The 19994-nt window shown below is 37.3% G+C and overlaps 1 protein-coding gene across 2 annotated transcripts in view; it reads right to left on the bottom strand.

The window, feature by feature from the left end:
* Window positions 1-19994, bottom strand: part of Klp31E (kinesin-like protein 31E) — a 580309-nt gene that overhangs the window by 52866 nt on the left and 507449 nt on the right. For both annotated transcript variants that reach the window (XM_067145074.2, XM_067145075.2), the window contains one exon: window positions 17035-17234. In XM_067145074.2, the coding sequence (XP_067001175.2) occupies window positions 17035-17234 (200 nt within the window). The remainder of the gene's footprint in view (window positions 1-17034; window positions 17235-19994) is intronic.

The raw sequence follows: 19994 nt of genomic DNA, 5'->3' as shown, positions 1-19994 counted from the left end.
AATGTCAAAGTCATGCACTCTAAATTACAGTACTTCAATTTTCACATTACATAGGAATTGATAAAACATAGGTAGGCCCTTTTAAATCAACTTTCATCATGCTCATCATCGCCCACATGAAAAATAATATACATAGTAACTACAGATTCCAAATGGAAAATGTTGGTCATTCTGGCATTAAGTACAATAACATCTAGTATAAATCAATAAAATTATAAATATAACTCCATCTGAATATTACGAATAGGAGCTAGAAAGTAATCCATATGCTACTATTCATGGCACATGCCAATTACCTGTGGACTGACTAGCATACCAGATATAATATTTACAGATTATATTTAACACTTTTAGCATCTTTTTACTAAAAAAAAAAAGTCTTCTATATTAATGACTAGTTAGTACACAAAACCATTTACAAATATCACTTCAGTTTATGACTTCCAGAGCCTGGATCTTAACATAATATTTATAAATACAGTATATGACTTGCTATCAAAACGCCCATCTCTAAGAGGTATTCTCTTTTGAAAGAGATCAAGAATTTCAGAGTGAGAGCTCAAACACTCTACCAGTGGACATGGTCATGGCTGAACACTGCGGGGACTTCCAGATCTTCACTTCACCAGAACTGCAACCAGATTGGGACACATTACGAACTTACCGTGTATGAGCAACCCTCCTCCTTCTTTTATACTGGGATGAACAGCTATCAAACTTAAAGAAATCAATTTCCAAAATATATCACATAATCAATATGTAGGCATTTAAAAATTATAAGTTCGAAAATACCAAGCAATACTCCTTTACACAAAATTTAAAAGATTTTTCCAACATACATTTCACTAGTTCACTTTTTCTACCCTCAAGAAACAACCTTTGTTAGCATGGAAAGGTGGCCAAAAAACATAAGAGTAAAGGTTTTAGTTCAGTCCTTCAATGCCATAAATTCACTTCAGCAACAAGTGAATATCTCAACCTCACCTCATTCTTGATGGCTAGCACAGCTGTGAAGTGTGTTAGGTCACTTGCTGTGGGCCGTTAGAATTAGATACATTCAATTCTACACCTGTGCTGGTAGTAGTGGCAGCTCAGATTCCTGCCAACGGAAAAAGAATGACTGATGCTACTGTAACTCAATCAGGATAGTATTGGATGCAAAATTCGAAGGTTGTGGGTTTGGTTCCTACTGGTGTCCAGTTGGCCATTTTTGTTCTGTACTTAACATCTTTGGCATGTAGTATACATGATCTATTGATCTTAAAGTGTATTTCAAGTTCATTTTGTTTCAGAGAGAAGAAACTGAAACCCATGAAAAGCAGAAACTGTGTCAGTTCCAACCGCGTTGTCCACCCACCTTTAGATGTGACCTGATGGCCGCATGTTTCATATAAAGATTGGCTTGATCAGTCATCAGCCACATCTCCACAGAGCCAACAGTCTTTAAGAAGAACTGCAGGAGAAAAAATTCTCGGAAATGAGTAGCGGCCGATGACGATCTTTTCACTGTTGTAGTTTCAGGTGGAAGGTGTTTGGTAAAACAGAAGTAATCTGTGAGAAGGGTTTAGTAGTCTAAGTGGTTCAACTGAAGTGTTTCTGATTCAGGGTTCGAGGTCAGCAATATTTGCATTACAATTTTGAATAAACCAGTAACATCTGCCCCTCATTTCTTCCTTCTACCCATTAGAGGAGAGATCCTCGCTTGGACTATGTGTAAGTAGGGTAGCATCCTGCTTCATGAATTTACCGAACTCAGAACATTTTTAAGCAAGCCTCGGACCTATGGGAGTAATGGAGTCACACTCTCATTTGACACGCAAGGGACTCCTTGGAAACAACTTTGCGAATGAAATGGAATTCGATGAGGAGCTATCAATATTAATGGGGCTTATGGAAGATAGTAGAACTGGCTGAGTCAGCAAAGAGGATGCAACTGGATGTACTAGGAGTAAGTGATAATCGAGTAAGGGGAGATAATGAGGAAGAGATAGGAGATTATAAAGTGTACTTGATGGGTGTTAAAAAGGGAAGGGCAGAGCCTGGGGTAGGGCTGTTTATCAGGAATACTATTGCATGCAACATAGTTTCTGTTAGGCACGTAAATGAGCAAATGATGTGGGTAGATTTGGCAGTTGGAGGAATTAGGACAAGAATTGTCTCAGTGTATTCACAATGTGAGGGTGCAGATGACGATGAAGTTGATAAGTTTTATGAAGCACTGAGTGACATTGTAGTCAGAGTCAACAGCAAGGATAGGATAGTGCTAATGGGCTATTTCAATGCGAGAGTTGGAAATAGAACTGAAGGATACGAAAGGGTGATTGGTAAATGTGGGGAAGATATGGAAGCGAATGGAAAGTATTTCCTGGACATCTGTGCTAGTATGGGTTCAACTGTTACGAATACATTCTTCAACATAAGGCTATTCACCGCTACATGGGAGGCTAGGAGTACCAGGTCCATAATAGACTCTTAACCGATTTCAAATTCAGGAAATCTGTTGGGAATGTACAAGTTTTCCGGGGATTTTCGATGATACCGACCACTACCTGATCTGTAGTGAACTAAGTATCTCTAGGCCTAGGGTAGAGCAAGTGAAATTTGACTGCAAACGAATAAGGGTAGAAAATCTCCAGGACGAGGAAATTAGGCAGAAGTACATGGATATGATTAGTGAGAAGTTTTGAACAGTGGGCTGTAAGCAAGTTCAGGATATAGAAAGAGAATGGGTGGCATACAGGGATGCTATAGTAGAAATAGTAAGGGAATGCCTAGGAATGACTGTATGTAAAGACAGGAAAAAGCGAACATCTTGGTGGAATGATGAAGTGAGAGCAGCTGGTAAATTTAAAGAAGGCTTATCAGAAATGGCTCCAAACAAGGGTCGATGTAGACAGGGAATTGTACGTAGATGAAAGAAACAGAGCGAAACAAATAGTTGTTGAATCCAAGAAGAAGTCATAGGAAGATTTTGGTAACAACCTGGAAAGGCTAGGTCAAGCAGCAGGGAAACCTTTCTGGACAGTAATAAAGAATCTTAGGAAGGGAGGGAAAAAGGAAATGAACAGTGTTTTGAGTAATTCAGGTGAACTCATAATAGATCCCCGGGAATCACTGGACAGGTGGAGGGAATATTTTGGAAATCTTCTCAACGTAAAAGGAAATTTTCCTGGTGGTGTCGCGAACAACCAAGCTCATGGGGAGGAAGAAAATGATGGTGAAATTATGCTTGAGGAAGTGGAAAGGATGGTAAAACTCCATTGTCATAAAGGAGCAGGAATAGATGAAACTAGACCTGAAATGGTGAAGTATAGTGGGAAGGCAGGGATAAAATGGCTTCATAGAGTAGTAAGATTAGCATGGAGTGTTGGTAAGGTACCTTCAGATTGGACAAAAGCAGTAATTGCACCTATCTACAGTATAAGCAAGGGAACAGGAAGGATTGCAACAACTATTGAGGTATCTCATTGATTAGTATACCAGGCAAAGTATTCACTGGCATCTTGGAAGGGAGCGTGTGATCAGTGGTTGAGAGGAAGTTGGATGAAAATCAGTGTGGTTTCAGACCACAGAGGGGCTATCAGGATCAGATTTTCAGTATGTGCCAGGTAATTGAAAAATGTTACGAGAGGAATAGACAGTTGTGTTTATGTTTCGTAGATTTAGAGAACGCATGTGGCAAGGTACCAAGGGAAAAGATGTTCGCCATACTGGGGAACTGCGGAATTAAGGGTAGATAATTAAAATCAATCAAAGGCATTTTTGTTGACAATGGGGTTTCAGTGAGAATTGATGCTACAAGGAGTTCTTGGTTCAGAGTACTTACAGGGGTTAGACAAGGATGCAATCTTTCACCTTTGCTGTTCATAGTTTACATGGATCATCTGCTGAAAGGTATAAAGTGGCAGGGTGGGATTCCGTTAGGTGGAAATGTAGTAAGCAGTCTGGCCTATCCTGACGACTTGGTCTTAATGGCAGATTGTGCCGAAAACCTGCAATCTAATACCTTGGAACTTGAAAATAGGTGCAATGAGTATGGTATGTAAATTAGTCTCTTGAAGACTAAATTGATGTTAGTAAGCAAGAAATTCAACAGAATTGAATGTCAGATTGGTGATACAAAGCTGGAACAGGTATATAATTAAGTATTTAGGTTGTGTGTTCTCCCAGGATGGTAACACAGTATACTGCAAATGCAGTGAGCTCGCAGTTGCGATCAACAGTGTTCTGTAAGAAGGAAGTCAGCTCCCAGGCGAAACTATCTTTACACTGGTCTGTTTTCAGACCAACTTTGCTTTACAGGAGCGAAAGCTGGGTGGACTCAGGATATCTTATTCTTAAGTTAGAAGTGATAGACATGAAAGTAGCAAGAATGATTGCTGGTACAAACAGGTGGGAACAACGGCACGAGGGTACTCGGAGTGAGGAGATAAAGGCTAAGTTTGGAATTAACTCAATGGATGAAGCTGTACGCATAAACCGGCTTTGGTGGTGGGGTCAAGTGAGGCGAATGGAGGAGGATAGGTTACCCAGGAGAATAATGGACTCTATTATGGAGGGTAAGAGGAGTAGAGGAAGACCAAGACGACGATGGTTAGACTGAGTTTCTAACGATTTAAGGATAAGAGGTATAGAACAAAATGAGGCCACAGCACTAGTTGCAAACAGAGGATTGTGGCAACGCTTAGTAAATTCACAGGGGCTTGGAGACTGAATACTGAAAGGCACAACGGTCTATAATGATTATGTATGTATGTATGTATGTATGTATGTATGTATGTATGTATGTATGTAATTCTTCCCACAATAACCTGTCACTGTGTTTATCCTATTAATATTCCCATCTCTCTTAATGAATTTATTCCAAAATAGTAGCTTTCATGGTTTATAGCTTACCGATTAGTTGACCTCAATATGCACTCCCATTCCACGCACCCCTGTACAATGCCATACTATCTGGCTCCACCCAGGTAATGATCTTCCATTCACAGTTAAGTTGAATTTATTTGGCTTCTCACAAAATGTAATTCACAAGTGTCTTTTTATTTTAATTTTTCATCCTTGTTGTGTTAATTGATTCCTTCTTGCTTTTCAGATTTAAAAATGGTATGCATGTTTATGCTTATTCCTTAATAATATATTAGATACTAGCAAGATACCCGTGCTTCGCTACGGTATTATACTGAAATTTATAATTGAATGCTTATTGTTTTTAGATATGTAATCCGCCGAAATTCGCGATCTGACTCGTTTTCTGCGAGAATCCACCAAAATTCCCGATCTGACTCGTTTTCTATTAGATTCCGGCACGTTTCCTCCCATTTTTCAATCTTCCTTTCCAGCAATCGATTTCGTACTTCCCGGGCTAGTCTCAGGTATCCCTCCCGGTCAGTTGGGTCCGTAAATCTTTGCTATCTTTTCCTATAATCATTTTAATATGTATAAAATCCTTCAGGAGATCCGGCGTGGTGTCATATTGGGTGCTTTGGCGGCACTGAACCCGCGGCCGGACTGCATTCTTAGTCATTACCCGTCCAGGAGCCGTTTCCAGCGCGGTCCGCACATTTGATGACGGTCCGGAACATTATTATTATTATTATTATTATTATTATTATTATTATTATTATGTGTTGCTGGAATGGCTGATGACAGGGAAACCGGAGTATCCGGAGAAAAACCTGTCCCGCCTCCGTTTTTTCCAGCACGAATGTCACATGGAGTGACCGGGATTTGAACCACGGTACCCAGTTGTGAGAGGCCGGCGCGCTGCCGCCTGAGCAACGGAGGATACTTATAAGTACATTAAGAACAGTAAAATCAATTGGTCTCACCTCCTTCTACACCCCACCGCCGTTAAGTTTATTTACCGCCACCCCCCCCCCCCAAAAAAAAAAAAAAGAATTAAAAGAAGGCTTGTTTCTTTATGTTTAAAGGAGATTCCAAACACCAATGTTCACGTCTATTGCCTTCAGTTTTGAGATATAAGTATCCCCATAAAAATAATTTACTTTTTTCACTTCATTTCACACTCCTCTTCCCCCCCCCCCCCAAGTGAATTTTCCCGCAAAAAATACTTGTTTCTGTAATAGTAAAAGATCTTCTGAATACCAATTATCACGACTCTAACTTCTTCAGTTTTTGATTTATGTGTCCCCATGAAAGGAATTCAACTCCTTTACACTCCCACCCTCCAAGATGGTTTCCCCAACAAAACGCGTTTTTCTTTGTTTTTAAAGGAGATCTAAATACGAATTTTCACGTCTGTAACAACTTTAGTTTTTATTAGATGTATGCATTCTCATACAATTAAGTCAATTAAATTTTTAATTCTTTCACCCCCCCCCCCCCCCCCTTCATTGCATTTTCCGAGAATACATCTTTCTTTACTTTTAAAGCAGATTGCAAATATCAAATTTCACGTCTGTAACATCTTCATTTTTGAGATATCAGTAGCCTAATTAAAAGAATTCAACACCATTTTCAGTCAATTTAACCCACTCCCCACCACCCAAGTGGTATTTCCGAAAACTAAAAATACACGATTCATTATGTTTAATAGAGATAAAAAATACCATTTTTCACTTCTGTAACATGTTAAGTTTTTTTAGATATTACTATAAAAATTCTCATTTTAAAATGAGTTCCCCTTAAATGGAGTTTCAAAAAACAAATCACCTATGTTTCTTTACATTTACAGGAGATTCCAAACACCCACTTTTTACGTCTGTAACATTTTACGTTTCCAAGATATTCTGTAGATATAGCCTTTCAAAAAATTCACCCCAATTTGTCACTCCTGTTTAACCGCCATTAATTGGATTTTCCAAAAACTAAAAAATACATGTTTCTTTATTTTTAAAGGAGGTCCCATATACAAATTTTCAGTTCTGTAATATCTTCAGGTTCTGAAATATAAGTATCCTCATTAAAGGCATTCAACCCATTTTTCACCCTTTTACACCCCTCCTATTGGGATTTACAGGAAACAAAAAAATACGTGTTCCTTTATTTTTAGAGGAGATTCTAACTACCAATTTTTACATCTGTAAATTTTAAAGTTTTAAGATGTAGACACACTCATTTTAAAAAATTCACACCCCCCCAATATTTGAATTTTCCAAAAACGAAAAAATATGTGTGTTTCTTTACTTTTAAAGTAGATCCCAAATACCAATTTTCAGGTCTGTAATATCTTCAGGTTCTGAAATATAAGTAGCCTCATTAAAGGCATTCAACCCATTATTCACCCTTTTACACCCTTCCTATTGGGATTTTCCAAAAACAAAAGAATACATGTTTCTTTATTTTTAAAGGAGATTCTAAATACCAATTTTTATATCCATACACTTTAAAAGTTTTGAGATATAGATACACTTATTTTAAAAAATCACCCCCTTTTCACCCCCCCCCCCATTAATTGGATTTTCCAAAAACAAAAAATACGTGTTTCTTTATTTTTAAAAGAGATCCCAAACACCAATTTTCAGGTCTGTAATATCTTCAGGTTCTGATATATAAGTAGCCTCATTAAAGGCATTCAACCCCTTTTACACCCCTTTTCACGATTCCTATTGCGATTTTCCGAAAACAAAAAAATGCGTGTTTCTTTATTTTTAATGAAGATTCTAAATACCAATTTTGACATCTGCAAACTTTAAAAGTTTGGAGGTATAGATTCACTCATTTTTAAAATTAACCCCCTTTTCACCCTCCCATTAATTGGATTTTCCAAAAACGAAAAAATACGTGTTTCTTTATTTTTAAAAGAGATCAAAAGTACCAATTTTCAGGTCTGCAATATCTTCAGTTTCTGAGATATAAGCACTGATATCCTGATTAGGCATTCAACCCCATTTTCACCCTTTTTCACCCTTTTTCACCCCTCCTATTGGGATTGTCTGAAAACAAAAAAATACGTGTTTCCTTATTTTTAAAGAAGATTCTAAATACCAATTTTCATATCTCTAAACTTTTAAAGTTTTGAGATATAAACACACTCATTTTAAAATTTCACCCCCCTTTTCACCCCTTTAGCGAGGGAATATCCAAAAATCCTCTCTTAGCGAGCACCTACATCTTAATATGAATATATCCCCAAAATTTCATTTCTTTATGTCCAGTAGTTTTGGCTCGGCGATGATGAATCAGTCAGTCAGTCAGTCAGTCAGTCAGTCAGGACAAGTTATTTTATATATATTTCAGTTAAAAAATAACCCATTCTATTGAAGTTTTCTTTCTTTCCTTTTTTTAAATCTATGGCTGTGAAAGCCTTAATTGGCAGACATCTTAGTTGTTGAAAGATCGCTTCACTCTCAATAACTCAAAATTAATTGAAAAGTAAAAGAACAATATAAAAAACCAAAAAATAAAACAAGGTGGACATTGGTGTCAGCTATGGCCTATCGGGAAACTTGTGTGATGATTATGTTGTTGGAGAAATACTGAGCCAGAGCACATATCTCATTATGATAGAGAATTCTTTGAGGATCACTGCCCAATATTGAACCTTACATGACTGATCCTTACCAGCCAAAGTTCTCTCTCTTTTTCTTTTTTTCCTTTCTGAAAGTTGCTTTATGTTGCACCGACACAAACAGGTCTTAAGGCAACGATGAGACAAGAAAGGGCTAGAAGTGGGAAGGAATTGGCAGTGGCCTTAATTAAGATATAGTTCCAGCATTTGCCTGGTGTGAAAAATGGGAAACAATAGAAAAATATCTCCAGGGCTGCCGACAGTGGGGTTGGAAACCACTACCTCCCGAATACTGGATATTAGCAAAGTTCTAAGCTGAAATATTTTACATACCCCTTTATTTTCCTTTCTTTATGTCACACTGACACAGATAGGTCTTCTGGCAACAATGGGATAGGAAAGGGCTAGGAGCAGAAAGGAAGTGACCATGGGAAGCATTTACCTGGTGTGAAAATGCGAAAACAATGGAAAACCATCTTCAGGGCTGCCGACAGTGGAGTTTGAACTCACTATCTCATGAATGCAAGTTGACAGCTATAGAACCCAAACCATGCAACAGTCGCTCAGTAACAGGAAAATTAAAATAGCAGTAGTAGAACTGTTATCTGCCTGTCTCTTCCTTGTAACAATTTTTTGCATTCCTTTCTGGAGTCTCAAGCCCAGTATCCAACAGTAATGTATTGACTGCTGTACAGAGTTAAACAACGGAGAGAATGATAAATTGCAAACTAAAGGAAATCTATTTTTCTCTTATCTGAATGTATAGTAAGTATTTATTTAAATTTAAATTTTTCTTCTTTTTGTCAGTCCAATACTGTTTCATCCTTTCTGAACATAATTTTCTTTCTGCTTCTGGAATCACTCTTCCTATTCTCTGATTGTTGACTTTTGTCTGTAGTCTAGTGTGTTTATTTATAGTAAGTATAAATTAGAATCAATATATTTTCTTATACCTGAATGTATAATGTGTAGCCCTAGTTTACAGGTAACCCTCATAATGCACTTTTTTATTGTAATGCAATTTGAAGAATACCATAATTGTAAAATATCACAACCCGGCTGTGAGCTTGCATCCGGGAGATAGTAGGTTCGAATCCCACTATCAGCAGCCCTGAAGATGGTTTTCCGTAGTTTCCCATTTTCACACCAGGCAAATGCTGGGGCTGTACCTTAATTAAGGCCACGTCCGCTTCCTTCCAACTCCTAGGCCTTTCCTATCCCATTGTCGCCATAAGACCTATCTGTGTCGGTGCGACGTAAAGCCCATAGCAAAAAAAAAAAAAAAATCACAACCAGGACCAATTTTGGAGTCACCCCGTGCATTATCATGTGCTTTTGTGTGCGCATATATTTCACAAGGTAACATCAAGGTGTAAGCTCAATTGTTGGAGTATTCTGCAAGGCAAACATTTTGGAAAAAAAAAGAGGTAAATGTGATCAAATTACCTCGAAGTCTTTAAAGCAGAAAAAATAATTATGACACTGGAAGCAAAATTAGAAGTTATAAAGAGGTATGCAATAATAATATTGTTACTGGTTTTATGTCCTACTAACTTCCGGTGACCAGACTTCCCATTTTTAATGTGACTGTCCCTTTTTCCAGTTGTGTCCCCCTGTCCTGCCAAGCTTTTAATGGGACGTCCAATGTCCCATTTTTCCATACTTGACAATAACTTGAACTTTTTTCTCTTTCCTCGGATTTCGTTTGCTTTTCTGTTATTTTGGTCTAATTCATTTTCGCTTACCGAGGTTTACTGTAGACGGGACTCGAATGTTTAAGGGAACGCAGTCGCGGAAATAAAAAAATTATGATGTTTGGTTTCTGCTACTACCACCAGAGAGCAGATTAAATGCTTGGCATGGCGAGCTTTCTCCATTGTCTGCTGTTTGTTTTGTTCAAGATACACATGTGTAATATAGGGGAAAGAAAGAGTGCTTTCTCCAAAACCTTGAAAGAAGAATTTCCTTTCTTGAAGGAAAATAAGGAGGAGTATACTTTATGATTTTGCCATTAACACAGCACATTAAGAAGAAGAACCATTCTTTCTGATCAATGGACTGCACAGCTCTTATCAGAAAGAAATTCATGTGTACCTGGATGAAGGACAAGTTGATTTTAGAGAACATTATATTGCTGTATGCAATGCATGAAGTGCAATCAAACTTTAAGATGCTAAGTGTGCATCTGTGATGGTTGAAGCATTAAATCACAAAAACTTAAAATTAATTCTGTTTCTAGTTAAGTATTTCATTCCTATGAAAGGTGTTTAGTGCTAAGTAATCTGTTTTCAGAACATTCGTGGAGAAACAGCAGAATTATTAGCTACTTATGTACTCGATAACTAAAAAAAAAGACAAAATAGTCTCACTTTATGCAAACAACTGTAACACCAACTTTGGTGGGTACAAGATGGCCAGAACAAATAGCGTTTATTCTAAACTGAACGGTGTGCTCAAAATAAACATTCAAGTCATTGGTTGTGCAGCCCATGTGGTACACAATGTTGTACAAACAAGTGCAGACACTCTTCCCATCAACATAAAAACTCCAATGAATAAAATATTTCAATATTTTCATACTGGGCAGTGTTAAAATTAGATGGTTATCATTGTTACTAGAAGCTAACGAAGTTATTGATATGTATGAATTTCTGAAATCTTATTTCATGTCTCGGGATAGGTGTCCTACATTGCTGAAACAGTTTTTTGAGATCCCACAGTCACTTCTTTGGCTTCATTTCATACAAAGCCAACTTAAACCAACTTAAAAAGTTTTCAAATTCAGTCCAAACAGTTGGAAAGAACGAAGATTTCAGCCAAGAGCTTAAAGAAATTATCAACACAAGGAAATGTAGCAAGTTTCCAATTTCAGTGATTTCTTCAATTTTAATTCACTTAAAAACTGAAGGTCTTTTCACCTAATCAAAATATCAGACAATTTATTTTATGACTTTTTAAGTTATTTAGAAAAATGGATCTCTCCCTACGAAATCATTTCACTGGGCAACACTGACAATTTCTGTATCTTGGAAAAAGATTTTGAACAGTCTGAAAATTCTGAAAGGCAGTAGATTCAGGTTCAACAATTCAAATAGATGATTTGATGAAACAGGACATGTGAACAATAATGTATCCAGAAAATTTCAGGAATGGGGAAAACTTAATGTGGAAATTGATACGAATGGTGTGATGTCTTCCACTTACTTGAAAGTGTAGGCATTCCATGTAAAAACATAGAAGTGGTTGAGAGTTTTGCTCTGGCTGTACCAGGCATAAATGCTGTTGTGGAAAGAGTTCTTAACTGTTAACCACTTTTGGATTGATGAAAAAAAAAAAAGTTCTATTACCAAAACTATTCAAGCAACTGTAATTATTTAGACTCATTTTCAAGACCTTAGGTGAAAGGAATTCTACAATCTGCTATTAAGCAATTCAATGCTCTTGCGAGATATCAGGTCTTCTGATATGCACAAAGTTAACAGTGTTGTTCCTAATTCAGACGGCAAAGGTTTATGTTCAGTAGGTTGTTGATGTATACTGTTTACTTGTTAGGAGATATTCAATCTATTTTGATATTTTAAATTATGGCTCATTTCTTGAAAAAAATGATCAATGATTATAATATGATGCAGTATCATCACGAGTTTGTTTTAAGTAGTGTACCATGACGCTATCCCTAAAGTAGAAATATTAAGGAGATCGGAATAAACACAATGGCCGGCGGTGGCATCAAACAGAGTAAATAAGCATATAATGTCATAGAAATCCAGATTAGAATCATCCTGACCATGCAAAAGTCAAAGAAATGAGATTTGGATTATTAAGGAAAATGTGAATGGCTATTTTATCGGCAATCCAACTACTCAGATGTAATTCAGCCAAGATAATAGAAGTACATTACAAAACTGCAAAAAGAAGAGGAAATATTGATCTGGAAGCATATTAAGAAGTGTAGCCTGCCAAATTAGAGATATCCATTCGCAAAGACGAAATAAGAACACGCTTTTCCATGAAAAGAACAACTTGGAAAACTGGGAGAAGAGTAGAGCATTTTACGCCTACACAATTGCCGCACGGAGAAGAAAAAGATCAAAATTAAAGATCAGCTATAAAGTAGCCCATATAAAGAAAGTAAATCTACACCGTCGTTATTAAATTATGGAATTATTTGAGAAGATAATCACTTAAAAGAAGGCTAACATTTAATCAATTGAAAGATTGCTAGAGAAAACTTCACTAACATGTATTGTCTGATCCAATTCATCTGTTGTATTTTCATGAACGAGCTGAGTGTCATTGGAGAAGTTTTAACCGCATGGGGGAAATGGATTACTCTGAGGTGCCCGATCCAACCTAAGAGAGCCCAGATGACAACAGCTGTGCCCCTGCAGCCGCAAGATTCACTGGCAGTATTCAAGCAGACCAATCTGTCCCAACATCGCGGAGGAAATGAGATAAGTTTCTTATTATTTTAAGATATTTATGTAGTTTGATAGAATACAATACAACTCGTTTTCTTTTGAAAGTGTGATTGTTGTGCCTGTTGTGATCGATGGAATCAACTTCTTTGACATGCCTAGCTCTCACGATTAACATATATTGCCAATCCATGTATACTGAAGTAAGAAGTGACCATAGTATAAATGAATCCAAGTCTTCCCAACAAATTTTATACCATAAGAGAGCATTACGAGAATGTGTGTAGACCCCAAATCATAGCCAAGGTTAATATAGATGTCAGTAAAGAAGTATCATAGAGGTTATACGCTGTATTTAGTAAGGCTGTTTATGGAAGAGTAACGTTGTCAGATAGGGTAAAGGTTATAAGATATTAAGAAGAGATGGATGTTGTTATGAAGGGAAACAGAAGCAAGTAATACGTCGAGAGAAAAATTCCTGCTATGTAGAGTTGATATTAAAAAGAGACGTGATATGAAATGCAATAATTATAAGGTAGAAGAATTGAATGAAGTGAAACATGGAATATGAAGTACATGAAGATGTATATGTCGCCGTAAGAAAGAAGAAATGGAATATGTTAAGAAGTAATACAGGTCAAATAGGATCATACTTGCCCATGAATGTATAAGAAAGGTTATTGTCGTAGAGAATAGAAATTCGAGTATAATCACCTAATAACTTCAATATCATAAACAAATGATGTAATACTAGGTTATGATGTTTGTTAGTCACCTTATATTGAGCTACAGTCTTCAAGATGAACCAAGTCAGGGTTGAAAGCTACAAAATAATTTAGGTTAGTGGCACATAAGAGAGAATATATGATTTTGTGATGTAATATATCTGAAGATATTGAGAGCTTTAAGACATTTTAACGGCACACAGGTAGTAACGGTAGGCTGTACTGAGATATTATTTATGAGATGTAAGAAGAGTGAAGAGCCTAATTTAATTAACATGAATTGAAGATTACAGCAAGGAGGGTTATGTTGTTGTATTAATATAGGATCAGCTTTTCTGCAGTACATACTCATGTAATATGCATTTTGGGAATAGTATTATTATTTTTCTCTTTGGATTTATTTGTTTATTCATAAATAATGTTAGTTTAAGAAAACCTCACTTGAGAATTTATTTATAAATATCATGTTAGAATAAGGTATAGTAGTTAAGATTTTCATTGACAATGTCCTTACTGAGGAGTCGGATGGAGATGTCCATCTGGGAGGTAGAAAGAATGAACAATGCACTAGGTTGAAAATTAGTTACCTTGTATCAACGCATCAAAGTTCTCTTCGGATCTCACGCTAAAAAAAAAATACATCACAACTGCAAAAAACCCTGAGAAAGCTGGTTGGGAAATTTTTTTCGTTGACCTACCTCGACGCAGGAAGGGCGTAGTAGGTTATTAAAATATATGATGTGTAATTATTAGTTTCTATTTATCTCAGTACAGCAGTGCAGCCAATTTTGAAGCATACTTTATTTGTAACTAGTGTCTAATTTTTTGTTTCCATATTTCAGAAATAGCCTGGGTTTTTCTACATTAATAATCTAGTCACCCTAAACTAACTAATTTTATAGTTTTCGGACATGCCGAGGTGCCGCAATTTTATCCCGTGGGAATTATTTTAGATGCCGGTAAATGCTTTTACCGCATTTACTTGCAATACACTTTTTCTACCAGAGTTTAGTTCTTCATAATTTCTGAAAAGAATCTAAACACAATGTTTCTCAAAGATGAAATGATAATAAAAGCCCAAGAAGCATCTTCCTTGTTTCTACACTGAAATAAGACAAGATGCTGGAAACTGTGGAAATTTGAACCTAAATTCTCATGGTTTTTTTAAAACGGTTCAATGCCATTTGTGAGTAGCAGTATACGAGAGTCTCACCTGCTCAACTTTTGAAGAAATGGCTGTGTTCATAGTACTTTACCTGATAGAAATAAAATACTGCAATTTCTTTTAACTACGTGAAGGGCATTCTAAAACAGTCAAACTGAGTCTTCAGATAACAGTTCAACATGAGGACATTTTTGTTAAAGAAGGGGTTAACTCAGAGAAAATGAGTATTTTTGTGGACAGTAGAAACTGATCAGTGTTCATTGTCCTTTACTGCCTCCTCATCTATTCTGAAAAATTATGAGAAAAGAACAAATAAGGCCTGATGTAACTGATCACAGAATGAAAGGGAAAAATGGATGTGGGCAGAGAAATTTATCTTGGGCACAGAACATCTGACAGTAGTACAACATCGACGATACGGTAACTCTGATATGGGAAACACCAAATAAGAGAAAGTACTTGATAATGTTCACCAACTTTTTATGAGGAGACAGCACCAAAAGGAGAAGAATGAAACACAAAGGAAATTCTCAAGAATTACACTTATTTCCAGATATACTTACTTTTTGGTATGGATATTAACCCTAGGATGCATACCCTGGGTCCATTGGACCCAGTAAGAATTTTAGCATAATATATTTCAGCAGTTCTTCACTAATAAGTTTTGTGCATTTGGATATTCCCTTATGCCATCCATTGCAAAGTAACACCACCTTTGTTTCTTCTTTGGAACAATTTTATTGATTTTCCTTCAAACAACAAATTTACAAAAACTGGGCCCGTTGGACCCTTATATTTCTTGTTGTTGTTGTTGTTGTTGTTATGTTTCCCGGTATGTACTGTCTTGCCACCTACATTAATTGCTTTGAACTACTAGAAGTGAATGTGCAAGAATGTGCGATAGCGATGGTCTCCTTGAGCGTTGTTTATGGCCTACAGTAGGATGTAAACCTTTATTTGAAAGAAAAAGTGCTTTGGTTGTTGTGTTGATATTTTTCTCATAACAGATGCAGATTGGGTCTCGGCCCACAAGTGGTCCGACAGCTCTGCACTCCGACCCACCAACCGAGTAGAAGAGGGGGTGGCCACGGCTCTACATTCAGGAGACAAAAAGGCTGGCCCCATGGTCAGCTGTCCTGAGAATATATAGTTTTCAGTGGTTTTCCATTCTCCTACATTAAGGAGCGAATGCCGGGACTGTTCCTAGTATAGGTCACAGCCGCCACCCCTTTCACTTTCTTCGCACATCGCCTTCACTGATACGAATCTCCTGAAATCGGTTTCTTTGGATTATTACCATCCCTGCTTTAGCAGATTGTGACAGGAACAACCAGCAGGGCAATGTGAAATGAAGACGTCCGTACTGTCTGTGCATACGTCTAAAGATAGGAAAAGCAAGATGGTATGTTCCAAGTGTTCAAAGAGCATGTGCCAGGAACATAGCTCAGTAATGCACAGGATTAGAAAGTGTAATCGAGCTGGAACTTTACGTGCCATACTGCAAGTGCGTCAAGCAAGTCAGCTACGATAAATGTAAAACAGCATACAGTAGCTGAATTGTGATGTAACATATACTGATTTTAAGTTATGAGAAATATTACAAAGTGAAAAATTTCTTAATACAATGTACCTGTTCGGGGCAAGTAACTACACCTATTCATTATATACCTAATACCCATGTAATTAAGGGTCCAAGGGACCTGGAGTATGTACATGTGTAGGAAAGAGGGCGTATGTAGCCTACAATTAAGAATCTGGTATGTTGTTTATTACCAAACAGATCAAATGACCTTTGAAGAACCACCTTATTTTTTTAAATATACTTACATTTCCTTTTGTAAATGAAATGGGATATTTTATTCCTAGAATTTATAGTATATAATGTGTTACATATGCTGGAAAAATCTTTAGTAGAAGTGCATATATAAAATAATTCTGATACAATATCAATCAAGATACAAATCCTACCTTTATTATTCAATGTCTGGAAACAAAATTCCACAGAGTTATTTTACAGTACTTAACAGTTTAACAACTCCAACAAGAAGAAAAATACAATGCTTTTTAAAAATGAATTTCAATTTGGAGAACTTAACAATCCAGATTTCTCCCAATTTCACTTATATGTTATGATCACCTTGAAAGAGGAAGGACCCAGAACACACTTAGTTCAAATTTAAAATACCGGTAATTACAACCTCCCAGAATTCACAATACATTTGAAAAAAAAAAAAAATGAATTGTGAGACTTACTTGGATGCTGTGAAGATGTGGGATGAATTAGTTGTGATAGCATTGATGGGTGAACGATGCGCCTTCAGCTCCCCAAGTTGATGGCATGAGTCAGCTGACCAGAGCTTGATTACTCCAGCACGGCATCCTGATACAAGCATCTGCCCTCCAGGCATAAAAGTCAGGCCACATACCCAGTCTTTATGAGCATTGTTCAATGACTGAAAGCAAAGAAACAAATGTATTTAACTGAATCACTTTTGATGGTTAAGTATTAGGATTCCATATCAAAAGGGCAATGTATGAAGTAAAATACAAAGATTACTACTTAGATAAAAGATATTCAAACATACATATTTTAATTTGACTCCCCCATGTTTTATTTTATTTGGTTGTGGCACCGTACACAACCACTAACCCAACTCAAGGGAGATAGGGTGATCTTTTCTATCCTACACTTGAGTAATTCTTGTCTGGCGCATCCACGTTGTGGGAGTGGGTATCTTCCACATTAGTAGGCCAGTGTGAAGGAGAGATAAGTTTACGCAGGGACCCAGTCTCATGGGGTATAACGTGGAACCCATGCCCAGGGTTATGGGTGAAGACCTTAAACAGCATCTTAGGCAGAGAAGGAGACCTTTGGAATGGCGGAGATGGTGGATGAGGCAACCCATCCTCTCTGGAGAAAATTAGAAGAGGAAACCACTGCCTTGTGGAAAAGAGGGATCTTCAAAGGCTAAGGTAGTAAACCCCGAAAGAAAATCCTCAGATGCGTTAGGCTTAGCACATCAGCAGATGAGTTAATTTGTACTTGCTTTCAACTATAATACAAGCCTTGGATGGAAGTTTAAAAATGGAAATGGAACTGACAAGTCTCTGGCTTCAGTTGCACAGTATGATGGTAATCCTGATGTTCGTGCAAGTGTTAGATCAGAGAACAAAACCAGATTTGGAACAATAAATATTTTAACAATGAATGGGAAGGAAAATGAATTGATTGACCTAATGGAGAGATGTAAACTCGACATCCTGGGATTAAGTGAAGTAAAATGAAAAGGGAAAGGAATGAAGAAACTAAGAAAAGGGGTACACCTTGTACTGGATGGGTAACAGTAAAGAGAAAATAAATGGAGTGGGATTTGTAGTGAATCAGAATGTCAAACAATAGCTGAAGTTGAGTATGTAAATGAAAGAATTATAATAATGCACAAACATGTAAACAAGGAACTACTGAAGATAGTACAGGTGTATGCTCCACAGACAGGATGTAGCGTGGAAGATAAAGAAGAGTTCCTCAATGAACTGGCAACACATATTGTTGGAGATAGGATTATGATAATGGGAGATCTGAATGCTCATGTGGGAACTGACAGAATGGGATATGAGGATATTCTGGGCCCACATGGGTATGGCAATAGAAATGAAGATGGAGAGAAACTGTTGGACTTTTGTATCAGAAGTAACCTGATAATAAAGAACAGATGCAGATGTGCCAATTTTCAAAAGCCAAAAATCAGGAGAGGTGGTTGGTTTTTTTTTTTTTTGGTGTTTTTTTTTTGTGGCACATCCGGACATGTTACGACACATTATTGATGTTGTAACTTTGAAGAATATTTAACACATTATACTAAATTATGTAAATTCTCTTTTTAAATAATTCTAGTTAATTTATTTATACTGAACAATTGCATCTGTTTTATAAATATTGTAACAATGCATGCATCTGAGCTTTAAAACACATGACTCTCCCATGGCAAGATGGCGCCGAATGAGACGGTAGAGTAAAGTTGCTCTTGCTATACCCTGTTTAAATTGCAAGTTAATCAGCTGAAAGTGCTAATCCGTGTTAAAAAAGTGATATATTTAAGTGCCTTCTTCTTTAAAAAATAATCATGTCGGTAAAGGAAGTAGCTAAGAAGATATCGGCTTTCGAAGATAGCATGAAAGACTTTCAAGCTCGCCTAGACTCAGCAGTCAGTGCCGCTAACCCACCGAACGTGCTCCAAGCGCTTGGTGCCGAGTTCCAGGAATTCAAGAAACAGGCCAGCGAAGACATCTCCATGCTTAAAGGGGAGTTGAAGGCTCTTGAAGATCGGCTCCAGAAACAAGACGACGCGTTGGACGAGGCCGAACAGTACAGTCGCCGGAACTGCCTATTATTGCATGGTGTCCCGGAACAGCCGTCCGAGGACGTCTACATTAAAATGCTGGACACACTGAAAAATAAACTTTTGGTTGAACTTTCAATTCTTGATGTGGATCGCTGCCACAGGCTAGGCCGCCAAAATAGAACGTCTGCTGAAGTGGTCTCACAGGGAAATCGGCCTATCATTATGAAGTTCCTACGATACCATGATCGTGATCGAGTGTGGCGTGCAAAGCGAGCTTTGAAGGGCAGTGGGCTCATGCTAACTGAGTCCCTCACAAGTGCGAGAAAACATATACTTAATCAGGCAAGGGATTTATGGGGACTGCAGAAATGCTGGACTCAAGATGGACGCATATGTGTATTAAGAGAAGATGGAACCAAATCTCAAATATCCACGATGGCACAGTTAAAAAACATTGCAGGGAGTAGGATGAACTCGTGAAATTAAGAGAAAGATATTATGTGTGTAGTACCGATAATTAATTTATATTTGTGTGTGTGTATGTGTGTGCTTGTGAAAGTCAGTGAATCTACTCACCAGGTTGCTGGGGTAAGCTTATTTTACATCTTACTTAACTTTTGTTTTTCATACTGCTTACTTTCATATGATTGTTGACCAGTATAACGGTAATACTATTGACCTGCATTCCTCTCTACAGCCCTCACCCTCCCCTTCTCTTTCGTCCCTACCACCTTCAACAGGACTTGTGTTGCAAGAGCAGCTCAGTAGCCACCCGCGATCATTACATTGTTGTCACCTAAATGGCCAGTCATTATTAGCTCATATAGAAGAGGTTCAGGCTATTTTTGAAGTGAACAATGTACATATTAT

The sequence above is a fragment of the Anabrus simplex genome, chromosome 4 (assembly GCF_040414725.1).
Source record: "Anabrus simplex isolate iqAnaSimp1 chromosome 4, ASM4041472v1, whole genome shotgun sequence".
Classification (NCBI taxonomy): Eukaryota; Metazoa; Arthropoda; class Insecta; order Orthoptera; family Tettigoniidae; genus Anabrus; species Anabrus simplex.
This window is presented reverse-complemented; position numbering and strand designations above follow the sequence as displayed.